Source organism: Corythoichthys intestinalis, chromosome 1, assembly GCF_030265065.1.
Source record: "Corythoichthys intestinalis isolate RoL2023-P3 chromosome 1, ASM3026506v1, whole genome shotgun sequence".
In the NCBI taxonomy this organism is placed as follows: Eukaryota; Metazoa; Chordata; class Actinopteri; order Syngnathiformes; family Syngnathidae; genus Corythoichthys; species Corythoichthys intestinalis.
In genome coordinates, this window is record NC_080395.1 from 6,543,232 (window position 1) to 6,558,198 (window position 14,967).

The window sequence follows — 14,967 nt, forward strand, 5'->3', positions numbered from 1 at the left end:
TAAATATTCTTGCAAGTTATTGTTAATTTTATTGCTGACACTGCGTTTTGGGGTCATCAACATGTTGTGTCCCCCCTGCCCCAAAAATTCAAACTCCGCCTATGACCACAATATTTGTAACCTTCAGGCTACTTTAGGAAGTCATCACAGGGCGCCCGCTGTCAAAGGCGCAGCTGGGCTCTTTGCGGCTCACGTGACTCCAAAGTCCTGCCCCCAAACTTTCATCCGCGATTTAAAAGCCGCTCCTTCGACCCGGTGAAGACGTCCAGACGCTCCAACTGGCCGACATGCTCCCTCGCGCGTCCGCTCCGCCGCTGTTTCTGCTGCTGCTCGTCGCGGCATCCGGCGCCGGCACCGGAACGGTCGAGCCGAGCCCAGACTCCGCCGAGGAGGAGGGGGACCACCACGGCCACGGCGGCGGGGGATACCGTGTGGTCCAATGGGAGTGGAGTTACGTGCAGACGCCGTACGTCATCGCCGTGTGGCTGCTGGTGGCCAGCGTGGCCAAAATCTGTGAGTGTTTCATGACGTCATGCCATCTTTGCGTCCCGCTTTTCCATCATGCGTCATGATGGACATCTCCCGAATAGTTCGTCTTTTGTATTCGTGTCTGTAATTGGATGCGCGTGAGGATGCTTTACAAGTCTGAGCTTCCCGTGCATCATGGAATTTTTTTCTATGACCAGGGGTGCTGGTAGTCGCTCACAGAAGGCGGTGCTGAGTTCAGTTCAGTTTTATTTGTATAGCCCTTGATCACAACAACGTTGTCTCAAAGGGCTTTGAGGATCTGGGTTTTTAATTTGAGTTTTTCACATCCCAAAAATAGCCGTTTCGGTCCAAATTTGTCATGCTCGTGCTGCACAGGGTTTCCGCGGGGTCTTAAAAAGTCCATAGACTTCATAACCTATTGACATGACACGGGAGAAAGGGCCGATTCGTAGGGGGGCCTATTTTAAAAAAACTTCAAATATTTACAAAACCAAAGCTGCTACCGTCCTAAAACAAAAACAGGCACCTACCTTAGCCATATACGAGACTCCATGAGCAGCGGCATAAAAAAATTAAAAGTCGTTCCCTTATAAAATCCCGATTAATTATTTTCTAGATAAGTATAACGCAACTTAAAATGGCTATAAAAGTTTCAGATTTTACACTATAGATGCACAAAAATCACCAAATGAAGGGATAATCACCTATATTTTCAGGATCACTAGCAATATTTAACATATCATACAAGTGTTTGACCAAAATAGCAACTTAATGTTTTTTATTTACTAATAAATCACTCAGGAAAACATGCAGAATCAATCATAAATAATATGTGAATAAATAATTAATTAATTCTATATCCAATCACAACTTGTTATAGAAGAATATCCCATTGTTATCATTATACACCATATACTGTTAGTGAATGAGACTCACGGCCGCCTGGGGGTAAACAGAGCTTTTCTGGCAAAAATTCTTGTGAATAAATGCTTAAATCCCCGAATTCTTCATAGATACAGTGGGGCAAATAAGTATTTAGTCAACCACCAATTGTGCAAGTTCTCCTACTTGAAAAGATTAGAGAGGCCTGTAATTGTCAACATGAGACACAGAATGTGGAAAAAAAAACTGAAAATCACACTGTTTGATTTTTAAAGAATTTATTTCCAAATTAGAGTGGAAAATAAGTATTTGGTCACCTACAAACAAGCAAGATTTTTGGCTGTCAAAGAGGTCTAACATCTTCTAACGAGGTGGAACGAGGCTCCACTTGTTACCTGTATTAATGGCACCTGTTTTAACTCATTATCGGTATAAAAGACACCTGTCCACAAACTCAGTCAGTCACACTCCAAACTCCACTATGGCCAAGACCAAAGAGCTGTTGAAGGACACCAGAGACAAAATTGTAGACCTGCACCAGGCTGGGAAGACTGAAACTGCAATAGGCAAAGCACTTGGTGGAAAGAAATCAACTGTGGGAGCAATTATTAGAAAATGGAAGACATTGAAAGACCACTGATAATCTCCCTCGAGCTGGGGCTCCATGCAAGATCTCACCCCGTGGCGTCAAAATGATAACAAAAACGGTGGGCAAAAATCCCAGAACCACATGGGGGGACCTAGTGAATGACCTACAGAGAGCTGGGACCACAGTAACAAAGGCTACTATCAGTAACACAATGCGCCGCCAGGGACTGAAATCCTGCACTGCCAGACGTGTCCCCCTGCTAAAGAAAGTACACGTCCAGGCCCGTCTGCTGTTCGCTAGAGATCATTTGGATGATCCAGAAGAGGACTGGGAGAATGTGTTATGGTCAGATGAAACCAAAATAGAACTTTTTGGTAGAAACACAGGTTCTGGTGTTTGGAGGAGAATTGCATCCGAAGAACACCATACCCACTGTGAAGCATGGGGGTGGAAACATGCTTTGGGGGTGTTTTTCTGCAAAGAGACCAGGACGACTGATTTGTGTAAAGGAAAGAATGAATGGGGCCTTATATCGAGAGATTTTGAGTGAAAAGACGTGGCTGGGTCTTTCAGCATGACAATGATCGCAAACACACAGCCAGGGCAACAAAGGAGTGGCTTTGTAAGAAATGTTTCAAGGTCCTGGAGTGGCCTAGCCAGTCTCCAGATCTCAACCCCGTAGAAAATCTGTGGAGGGAGTTGAAAGTCTGTGTTGCCCGACTACAGCCCCAAAACATAACTGCTCTAGAGGAGATCTGCATGGAGGAATGGGCCAAAATACCAGCAACAGTGTGTGAAAAGCTTGTGAAGAGTTATTGGTATTGACCAAATACTTATTTTTCCACCATGATTTGCAAATAAATTCTTTAAAACTCAAACAATGTGATTTTCAGTTTTTTTTTTTCCACATTCTGTCTTTCATGGTTGAGGTTTACTCAGGTTGACAATTACAGGCCTCTCTAATATTTTCAAGTGGGAGAACTTGCGCAGTTGACTAAATACTTATTTGCCCCACTGTATTTTGTCTAAAGGTTGTGCTACCAAGTATTCGGCTGAGGATGCCAATACTTTTTGTCTGGAGTTTTGTAAAAAAAGATAATGATTTATTTATTTTTTTCATTTTCTTTTGTGTTTTTTCATTGCAACAAAATAAACGAAGATATTACTACCCAAACATTTGTGATTGCAATCATTTTCTGGGAGAAATTGAGCATGATCTAACAGAATTACAAACAGCTTTTTGAAATTTCCCTTTTATTTTATTTTTTTTCCAAAAACTTGCATATTGGTGCGAACGGTAATTTTTTTTATGGGGGGGGCATTCAAAATCCCTGCGTCGCAATTTCGGGCATTTTCGTGTATGAACGCTGTCGATATTGAAAAAAAATTGAATATTGCCGATACTGTAGTAGCTTTTCCATTACTTGCAAATCTTTATAATACAAAAAAATGATATATAAAATAAAATACGGTACATGTAATGCATGTAAGTATGTATGTGTAATGTGTAAATGTTATTTGGCCACAAATTGTAGAACAAATAGCGGTTGGAAATTTCCCTTTTTTTTTTTTTTTTTCGAAAAAAAACACCCATTTTGGCGCAAATGGTAATTTTTTTTGGGGGGGGGCATTCAAGAGAATCGCTGTGTCGCAATTTCGGTCGTTTTTGTGTATAAACGGTGTCGCGATTGAAAAAACATTGGAATATTACAGATAGTAGCTTTTGCATTACCTGCAATTTTTTATAATATAAATTTTAAAAAATGATGATATATAAAATATATATTAAATATTTAATATTGTTTTGATTTAAAAAAAAAACAAAAAAAACCGGGGAAACGTAAATACAGTGATCCCTTGTTTTTCGCGATTAATGGGGACCAGAACCCGCTGCGATAAGTGAAAAACCGCGAAGTAGCGCAGCCCCCGCCCCCCAAAAATATATATTTTTTTGTTTGTACAATGTAATTATTCAGATTTACCATTAGAAAGAGATACATATAAGACATTTTTTTCACTTTTTTTCAAAAGTAGTATTTAAAAAAAAAAAAAAAAAAATATATATATATATATATATATACAGTTGTGGTCAAAAGTTTACATAGACTTGTGAAGAACATAATGTCATGGCTCTCTTGAGTTTCCAGTTATTTCTACAACTCTGATTTTCCTCCAATAGAGTGATTGGAACAGATACTTCTTTGTCACAAAAAAACATTCATGAAGTTTGGTTTTTTTATGACTTTATTATGGGTGAACAGAAAAAGTGATCAAATCTGCTGGGTCAAAAATATACATACATGGATCTGAAAAAGCAAATCATTGACTTGAACAAGTCAGGAAAGTCACTTGGAGCCATTTCAAAGCAGCTGCAGGTCCCAAGAGCAACAGTGCAAACAATTGTTTGTAAGTATAAAGTGCATGGCACTGTTTTGTCACTGCTACGATCAGGAAGAAAACGCAAGCTATCACCTGCTGCTGAGAGAAAATTGGTCAGGAGGGTCAACCGAGAATCACCAAAAAGCAGATCTGCCAAGAATTAGAAGCTGCTGGAACATAGGTGTCAGTGTCCACAGTCAAGCGTGTTTTGCATCTCCATGTACTGAGAGGCTGCCGTGCAAGAAGGAAGCCCTTGCTCCAAAAGCGTCACCTTAAATCTCGACTGAAGTTTGCTGCTGATCACATGGACAAAAATAAGACCTTCTGGAGGAAAGTTCTGTGGTCAGACGAAACAAAAATCGAGCTGTTTGGCCACAATGCCCAGCAATATGTTTGGAGGAGAAAACCCCAAGTACACCATGCCTACCGTCAAGCACGGTGGTGGTAGTATTATGCTGCGGGGCTGTATTGCTCCCAATGGAACTGGTGCTTTAAAGAGAGTAAATGGGATAATGAAGAAGGAGGATTACCTCCAAATTCTTCAAGATAACCTAACCCGAAGATTGGGTCTTGGGCGCAGTTGGGTGTTCCAACAGGACAATGACCCCAAACACACATCAAAAGTGGTAATGGAATGGCTAAATCAGGCTAGAATTAAGGTTTTCGAATGGCCGTCCCAAAGTCCTGACTTAAATCCCATTGAGAACTTATGGACACTGCTGAAGAAACAAGTCCATGTCAGAAAGCCATCAAATTTAACTGAACTGCACCAATTCTGTCAAGAGGAGTGGTCAAAGATTCAACCAGAAGCTTGTGGATGGCTACCAAAAGCGCCTAATTGAAATGAAAATGGCCAAGGGACATGTTACCAAATATTAGCGCTGCTGTATGTATATTTTTGACCCAGCAGATTTGATCACTTTTTTCTGTCCACCCATAATAAAGTCATAAAAGAACCAAACTTCATGAATGTTTTTTGTGACAAAGAAGTATCTGTTCCAATCACTCTATCGGAGAAAAATCAGAGTTGTAGAAATAACTGGAAACTCAAGAGAGCCATGACATTATGTTCTTCACAAGTGTATGTCAACTTTTGACCACAACTGTGTATATATATATATATATATATATATATATATATATATATATATATATATATATATATATATATATATATATTCAAACCATCTATAAAATATGCCGTATTTTTTGTAAATTATTGTTGGAATGGAAAGATAAGACAGAAGATGGATATATACATTCAACAAACAGTACATACAGTAAGTACTGTATTTGTTTATTATAACAATAAATCAACAAGATGGCATTAACATTATTAACATTCTGTTAAAGCGATCCATGGATAGAAAGATTTGTAGTTCTTAAAAGATAAATGTTAGTGAGTTATAGAAATGCTATATTAAAACCCCTCTTAATGTTTTCGTTTTAATAAAATTGGTACAATTTTCAATCAAAAAATAAACGGGTATCCCGCCATTGTTGATGTCAATAATTACACAATGCTCATGGGTGCTTAAGCTCATAAAATCAGTCGCATCCAAGCGCCAGCAGAGGGCGACAAAACTCCAAAAAACACAAGTAACAAGTTGGCATTGCACTGTGCTGTCATTTTAATCTGTTTGAGCTGGGCATGTGCGTTAATTGCGTCTAATATTTTAACGTGATGAATTAAAAAAAAAAATTACTGCCCGTTAATGTGATAATTTTGACAGCTCTAATTTATATATGGCGGAAAACACTCAGGTGACTTGAAGTTCCGCTCTGAGACCCCCAATTTGGCCAACTTTCAAAATTGTCCAAAATGCATGTGTGATACATTATTGGAAAGCTTAAAATCTCAAATTTCTGGGGGAACAAAAAATTTTGAACAGGAAGGCATTTAAAAAAAAATTAAAAAATTTAAACAGCAAAACCCTAATTGAAGGCGAGAGCACGCAAGAGCAGAATTAAAGATGCCACAATTTTAACGACATATTATCGTGTACTTACCTTGTTTCTGTCCAAAAACTCCATGTAGCGTGTATAGCCAAGTGTCAAGACACAGCTGTGAATGGCCACAGCCGGATTTTTAAAAATTTATGGTGAAACATGGTGACATAACAAGGGTCGTGATGCAGAAATCGCAGAAAACAAGGAGTGGTTGAGATTTTCTTTTTCATATAGTTACCCTTTTAAATGTTATTTTTCTTTTTTTTTTGTTTGGATCGATTATTTATCATCTAACATATCGGGGAAAATGCGACAGTAACAAAAAAAATACAATTAAGCGAGAGTTATGAGGTAGATATCCGTGACTTTTTTACAGACGCCAAATTTTTCATTGTGATGAAATTCGTTTAAAAGTTTAAAATATGCGAGTGAATAATTTTTTGAAGTCATTTTGTTTCTTTAAACTAAAATTTAGACATCAATTAATGATTCTAAGCTAAAAATGACAGACACTTTGAATAAGAAACATAATTACTTACCTTCTTTTTATGGCTAGGTTGAAACAAAAGCGGTGTGCGACGTCTGTAAACGGGGGTTTTCAGGGTAAAATGGGCAAATTAAAAATAGTTCGGAGGCTTAGTGCAGCATGAATCTGCTATGGCAGCATATATATATATATATATATATATATATATATATATATATATATATATATATATACAGTGCCTTGCAAAAGTATTCGGCCCCCTTGAACCTTGCAACCTTTCGCCACATTTCAGCCTTCAAACATAAGGATATAAAATTTTAATTTTTTGTCAAGAATCAACAACAAGTGGGACACAATCGTGAAGTGGAACAAAATTTCTTGGATAATTTAAACTTTTTTAACAAATAGAAAACTGAAAAGTGGGGCGTGCAATATTATTCGGCCCCCTTGCGTTAATACTTTGTAGCGCCACCTTTTGCTCCAATTACAGCTGCAAGTCGCTTGGGGTATGTTTCTATCAGTTTTGCACATCGAGAGACTGACATTCTTGCCCATTCTTCCTTGCAAAACAGCTCGAGCTCAGCGAGGTTGGATGGAGAGTGTTTGTGAACAGCAGTCTTCAGCTCTTTCCACAGATTCTCCATTGGATTCAGGTCTGGACTTTGACTTGGCCATTCTAACACCTGGATACGTTTATTTTTGAACCATTCCATTGTAGATTTGGCTTTATGTTTTGGATCATAGTCCTGTTGGAAGATAAATCTCCGTCCCAGTCTCAGGTCTTGTGCAGATACCAACAGGTTTTCTTCCAGAATGTTCCTGTATTTGGCTGCATCCATCTTCCCGTCAATTTTAACCATCTTCCCTGTCCCTGCTGAAGAAAAGCAGGCCCAAACCATGATGCTGCCACCACCATGTTTGACAGTGGGGATGGTGTGTTCAGGGTGATGAGCTGTGTTGCTTTTACGCCAAACATATCGTTTTGCATTGTGGCCAAAAAGTTCAATTTTGGTTTCATCTGACCAGAGCACCTTCTTCCACATGTTTGGTGTGTCTCCCAGGTGGCTTGTGGCAAACTTTAAACGAGACTTTTTATGGATATCTTCGAGAAATGGCTTTCTTCTTGCCACTCTTCCATAAAGGCCAGATTTGTGCAGTGTACGACTGATTGTTGTCCTATGGACAGACTCTCCCACCTCAGCTGTAGATCTCTGCAGTTCATCCAGAGTGATCATCGGCCTCTTGGCTGCATCTCTGATCAGTTTTCTCCTTGTTTGAGAAGAAAGTTTGGAAGGACGGCCGAGTCTTGGTAGATTTGCAGTGATCTGATGCTCCTTCCATTTCAATATGATGGCTTGCACAGTGCTCCTTGAGATGTTTAAAGCTTGGGAAATCTTCTTGTATCCAAATCCGGCTTTAAACTTCTCCACAACAGTATCTCGGACCTGCCTGGTGTGTTCCTTGGTTTTCATAATGCTCTCTGCACAGAACCCCGAGACTATCACAGAGCAGGTGCATTTATACGGAGACTTGATTACACACAGGTGGATTCTATTTATCATCATCGGTCATTTAGGACAACATTGGATCATTCAGAGATCCTCACTGAACTTCTGGAGTGAGTTTGCTGCACTGAAAGTAAAGGGGCTGAATAATATTGCACGCCCCACTTTTCAGTTTTTTATTTGTTAAAAAAGTTTAAATTATCCAATAAATGTTGTTCCACTTCACGATTGTGTCCCACTTGTTGTTGATTCTTGACAAAAAAATTAAATTTCATATCTTTTATGTTTGAAGCCTGAAATGTGGTGAAAGGTTGCAAGATTCAAGGGGGCCGAATACTTTTGCAAGGCACTGTATATATATATATATATATATATATATATTAGGGGTGTCAAACGATTAAAATTTTTAATCGAGTTAATTACAGCTTAAAAATTAATTAATCGTAATTAATCGCAATTCAAACCATCTCTAAAGTATGCCATATTTTTCTGTAAATTATTGTTGGAATGGAAAGATAACACACGGATATACGGACGGATATATACATACAACATACTGTACATAAGTGCTGTATTTGTTTAGTATAACAATAAATCCACAAATGGCATTATTAACATTCTTTCTGTTAAAGTGATCCATGGATAGTAAGACTTGTAGTTCATAAAAAATAAATGTTATAGTTACAAGTTATAGTAATTTTATATTAAAACCCCTCTTCATATTTTCGTTTTAGTAAAATTTGTACAATTTTCAATCAAAAGTAGAGTTAATATAATAATAAGAAGAATAAAAATAACAATAATAAGAATTGAGTGACCAAACTCTGAGTAATGCCAGTTCTTTTAGCATTGTTGTTTAGCTGTGTGAGAATAGGGCCTCATTACTACAGACTGAAGTGCTTTTCTTTTTGTGAACATTATTTTTTTTTGAGAGATAGCAATATTATTTTTGTTGTGCTTTCACTAAATGATACTTCTGTTTGTTGTGAAGGAGTTGCAGAAGCGTATGCCAAAAGAGACACATAATTGCCACTAAAAGAAAGCAAACTTACCGAAATATGTGTGGAGCACAAAGCAACAGCATAAACGTCTCACAACTACTAATTCTCCCACTATTAGAAGGAATAACATTAGTATGGAACGGCGCTGCGCTGCCCCCAAGCGGCCGGTGGCATTCTCTTCACTCTTAATGTCCATAAACGGCCTCATTGAAATCTGTTTGATGCAATGCGAGAGCGGCTCATTCAGTGCATGCGTTAATTGCGTCAAATATTTTAACGTGATTAATTAAAAAAATTAATTAACGCCCATTAACGCGATAATTTTGACAGCCCTAATATATATTATATATATATACACACGAGGGTTGTTCTGATCATGTATTTTTGCTCCTGATCCGATCCCGATCGTTTTAGTTTGAGTATCTGCCGATCCCGATATTTCCCGATCGGATTGCTTTTTTTTGCTCTCGATTCAATTCCAATCATTCCCGATAATTTTTCCCGATCATATACATTTTGGCAATGCATTAAGGAAAACATGAATAAAACTCGGACGGATATATACATTCCACATACAGTACATAGGTACTGTATTTGTTTATTATGACAATAAATCCTCAAGATGGCATTTACATTATTAACATTCTTTCTGTGAGAGGGATCCACGGATAGAAAGACTTGTAATTCTTAAAGGACAAATGTGACTTTGTAAATTGTGACTAAACATTGCCATCTAGTGTATTTGTTGAGCTTTCAATAAATGATACTGTAGCCATTTAACTGTTCTGCCCAAAGGCATGACGGGAAGTGGAACCATGACTGTGCGTAGTGCTACCAATTGATATATCGTCTCTGCGTTGGGAAATAACATAGTGTGTTAAGAAAAATATCAACTACTACCTTTCTTCCCCACGTTGCTTCCCACGATATTTCTAATTGTTGAGAGAGGGATTGTAAGGCTTTAGCCAATTAAAAAAGGGCTCTAAAGGCTGCCAAAATTCACTCTACTCATTTTACGCTGCCTTTTAGCTCTATATACAGATAAAACGGCGCCATTATAGATTGAACGCGACATTGCGTGAGTGGGTCGTGCAGCGCATGCGTTGATTGCATTAAATACTTTAACTTGATTAATAAAAAAAAACAAAAAAACGCCGTTAACGCAATAAATTCGATAACCCTGCTTTAAGCCAAAACTAAAGACTCTGGATGAGTGTAAGACATTTTGTCTGTAACGTTAATACAATTAGAAAATGATTTAATTAAAATAAATATGTATTTATAAAAGGCATGTCTGATATTTTTTTGCCGATTCCAATACTTTGAAAATGACGTGATCGGACCCGATCGATCGAGACGCCGATCGATCGGGATATCTTTACAGTGTACCTTGTGGACAATCACGCCGGGCCGGCTGCCTCTAACCTCGCCACGCACACACATTACAGCGCTCGCTTCACTATCTCTCCCCACCCGCGAATGCACACAGAGATCAAACTTGTTAACATTTATTGGCAGTTAAACGATGATTGACACGGTTGGCGCAATCAACTGTCACCATCGTTAACTTCAATAAGCAGAGAGAGGGAGCAAAGAGAGAGGGAGGGAGTGACAGTGACACGGATCCGCGATAGACTGAGGGTGCGAAGTCTGAAGCGCGATGTAGCGAGGGATCACTGTATTCCTTTCATTCAAACTATTATAAATTTAAATAGGAAAACGTCTGATTTCTGTTGTCCTGGATCTTTGCTTTAGGACTACTAAAATGGAGATGCTTCCTGCCTTCCTCTCTTCCTTCTCAAGTGTTCCAGCTTTCGCGCCGTTTGACGCGGGTGGTCCCCGAGAGCGTGCTGCTGATCCTGCTGGGTTTGGCGCTGGGCGGCCTGGCGCTTCTGGCCGACGACAAGCAGCCGTACCAGCTGGAGCCCGCCCTCTTCTTCCTCTTCCTGCTGCCCACAATCGTGGGCGACGCCGGCTACTTCATGCCGGCGCGCCTATTCTTCGACAACCTGGGCGCCATCCTCACCTACGCCGTGGCCGGCACGCTCTGGAACGCTTTCGGCACCGGCTTGGCGTTGAGCGCCGCCCATCACCTGGGATTCATCGGTCAGTCCTCGTCTCATTATCTGAGTGTCGTTATGGTCTGAACAGTTTTAATCAAGGGCGTAGGTTTGCATAGGGACGGTAGGGACATAACACTAGCAACTTTTCAGGATGCTCAAATTATCCCCACCAACTTTTAAGCAACCTTATTTGCATTATATAATGACTTCAGTTATATACTGTAGGTCATTTAGATTGTCTTCCTATATACAGTGCCTTGCAAAAGTATTCGGCCCCCTTGAACCTTTCGCCACATTTCAGGCTTCAAACATAAAGATATAAAATTTTAATTTTTTGTCAAGAATCAACAACAAGTGGGACACAATCGTGAAGTGGAACAAAATTTATTGGATAATTTAACTTTTTTAACAAATAAAAAACTGAAAAGTGGGGCGTGCAATATTATTCGGCCCTCTTGCGTTAATACTTTGTAGCGCCACCTTTTGCTCCAATTACAGCTGCAAGTCGCTTGGGGTATGTTTCTATCAGTTTTGCACATCGAGAGACTGACATTCTTGCCCATTCTTCCTTGCAAAACAGCTCGAGCTCAGTGAGGTTGGATGGAGAGTGTTTGTGAACAGCAGTCTTCAGCTCTTTCCACAGATTCTCCATTGGATTCAGGTCTGGACTTTGACTTGGCCATTCTAACACCTGGATGCGTTTATTTTTTAACCATTCCATTGTAGATTTGGCTTTATGTTTTGGATCATTGTCCTGTTGGAAGATAAATCTCCGTCCCAGTCTCAGGTCTTGTGCAGATACCAACAGGTTTTCTTCCAGAATGTTCCTGTATTTGGCTGCATCCATCTTCCCGCCAATTTTAACCATCTTCCCTGTCCCTGCTGAAGAAAAGCAGGCCCAAACCATGATGCTGCCACCACCATGTTTGACAGTGGGGATGATGTGTTCAGGGTGATGAGCTGTGTTGCTTTTACGCCAAACATATCGTTTTGCATTGTGGCCAAAAAGTTCAATTTTGGTTTCATCTGACCAGAGCACCTTCTTCCACATGTTTGGTGTGTCTCCCAGGTGGCTTGTGGCAAACTTTAAACGAGACTTTTTATGGATATCTTCGAGAAATGGCTTTCTTCTTGCCACTTTTCCATAAAGGCCAGATTTGTGCAGTGTACGACTGATTGTTGTCCTATGGACAGACTCTCCCACCTCAGCTGTAGATCTCTGCAGTTCATCCAGAGTGATCATGGGCCTCTTGGCTGCATCTCTGATCAGTTTTCTCCTTGTTTGAGAAGAAAGTTTGGAAGGACGGCCGGGTCTTGGTAGATTTGCAGTGGTCTGATGCTCCTTCCATTTCAATATGATCTCTCCTTGAGATGTTTAAAGCTTGGGAAATCTTTTTGTATCCAAATCCGGCTTTAAACTTCTCCACAACAGTATCTCGGACCTGCCTGGTGTGTTCCTTGGTTTTCATAATGCTCTCTGCACTTTAAACAGAACCCTGAGACTATCACAGAGCAGGTGCATTTATACAGAGACTTGATTACACACAGGTGGATTCTATTTATCATCATCGGTCATTTAGGACAACATTGGCTCATTCAGAGATCCTCACTGAACTTCTGGAGTGAGTTTGCTGTACTGAAAGTAAAGGGGCCGAATAATATTGCACGCCCCACTTTTCAGTTTTTTATTTGTCAAAAAAGTTTAAATTATCCAATAAATGTTGTTCCACTTCACGATTGTGTCCCACTTGTTGTTGATTCTTGACAAAAAAATTAAATTTCATATCTTTATGTTTGAAGCCTGAAATGTGGCGAAAGGTTGCAAGATTCAAGGGGGCCGAATACTTTTGCAAGGCACTGTAGTGTAAGGAAAGAATGATGCTACCCATTATTAAGTGAATTACAGTGCTTTCATTATGTTTAGACTTACGCTGACCCCTTTTCACTTGTTGAATGTGCTGGTCCATTTTTTTCTCCTCAAATGCACGTTTGATTGGCTGAGGACTTGACCCCCCGCCCCCATACACACATTCAAAGCCAGATAGAAATACAACATGCCGCCTCTTCAAAGAAGAGGGGTTTTGAAAGTTATTTTCCGCCAGCAGCAGTCACTGTAAGTAACGTAACAAGACATCAATTTTGTGGAGGTGAGGAACACTCCACTAATTTAGCTACTGCTACATTGCTTCTAGTCGATTTTACTCACTGAGATGTCTAGAAATAGGAAAAATGCCTAGCTGAAAATAAGCTTAAAACTTATTTTAAGCAAAAAGTTTGTATATTTAATCTTAAAAATTTGTTGTCAGAAATGTTCTTAATTCAAGAATATTTTTCATTTCCTGGGCCACTTCCTGTTCATCGATCACTTTCTATTGATTTTGGCTAACTTCCTGTACATTTTGGGTCATATCCTATTGTTTCTGGGTCACTTCCTATAGATTTCGGCTCACTTTCTGTACATTTTGAGTAATTTTCTGTTGATTCTGGGGCATTTCCGGGTCACTTCCTGTTCATCGGTCACTTCCTGTTGATTCTGGGGCATTTGTGGGTCACTTCCTGGTTATTGATCACTTCCTATTGATTTTGGCCCACTTCCTGTACATTTTTGTTAATATCCTATTGTTTCTGGGTCACTTCCCATTGATATTAGGGTATTTTCAAGTCACTTCCTATTGATTTTCGGCTCACTTTCTGTACATTTTGCGTAATTTTCTGTTGATTCTGGGGCATTTCCGGGTCACTTCCTGTTCATCGGTCACTTCCTGTTGAGTTTAGGGACATTTTCTGGGCCACTTCCTGTTCATCCATCATTTTCTATTGATTTTGGTTCACTTCCTGTACATTTTGGGTCATTACCTGCTGTTTCTGGGTCATTTCCTATAGATATTGGGGTATTTACAAGTCACTTCCTATTGATTTTCTGCTAACTTCCTGTACATTTTGAGTAATTTTCTGTTGATTCTGGGCCACTCTCTGTTCATTGGTCACTTCCTGTAGATTTTAGGGACATTTCCTGAGCCACTTCCTGTTCATCGATCACTTTCTATTGATTTTGGCTCACTTTCTGTACATTTTGAGTAATGTCCTGTTGATTTTTGAGACATTTCTAGATCACTTCCTGTTCATCGATCACTTTCTATTGATTTCGGCTTACTTTCTGTACATTTTGAGTAATTTTCTGTTGATTCTGGGGCATTTCTGGGTCACTTCCTGTTGATCGGTCACTTCCTGTTGATTTTAGGGACATTTCCTATAGATATTGGGATATTTACAAGTCACTTCCTATCGATTACAGCTAACTTCCTGTACATTTTGAGTAATTTCCTGTTGATTCTTGGGCATTTCTGAGTCACTTCCTGTTCATTTGTCATTTCCTGTCGATTTTAGGGACATTTTTGGCTCACTTCCTATACATTTTGGTTAATATCCTGTTGTTTCTGGGTCACTTCCTATTGATATCAGGGTATTTACAAGTCACTTCCTATTGATTTTGACTCCATTTCTGTACATTTTGAGTAATTTTCTGTTGATTCTGGGGCATTTCCGGGTCACTTCCTGTTCATTGATCACTTTCCATCCATTTTGGCTCACTTCCTGTACATTATGGGTCATTCTCTGCTGT

The 14,967-nt window shown here is 39.4% G+C and overlaps 1 protein-coding gene across 1 annotated transcript in view; it reads left to right on the top strand.

Annotated features, from left to right (window-relative positions):
• The first annotated feature begins 207 nt into the window (after positions 1-207).
• Positions 208-14,967, top strand: part of slc9a5 (solute carrier family 9 member A5) — a 40,052-nt gene continuing 25,292 nt past the window's right edge. The window contains exons 1-2 of the mRNA XM_057846747.1: positions 208-513; positions 11,086-11,388. Of these exons, the coding sequence (XP_057702730.1) occupies positions 288-513; positions 11,086-11,388 (529 nt within the window). The 5' untranslated portion in view covers positions 208-287. The remainder of the gene's footprint in view (positions 514-11,085; positions 11,389-14,967) is intronic.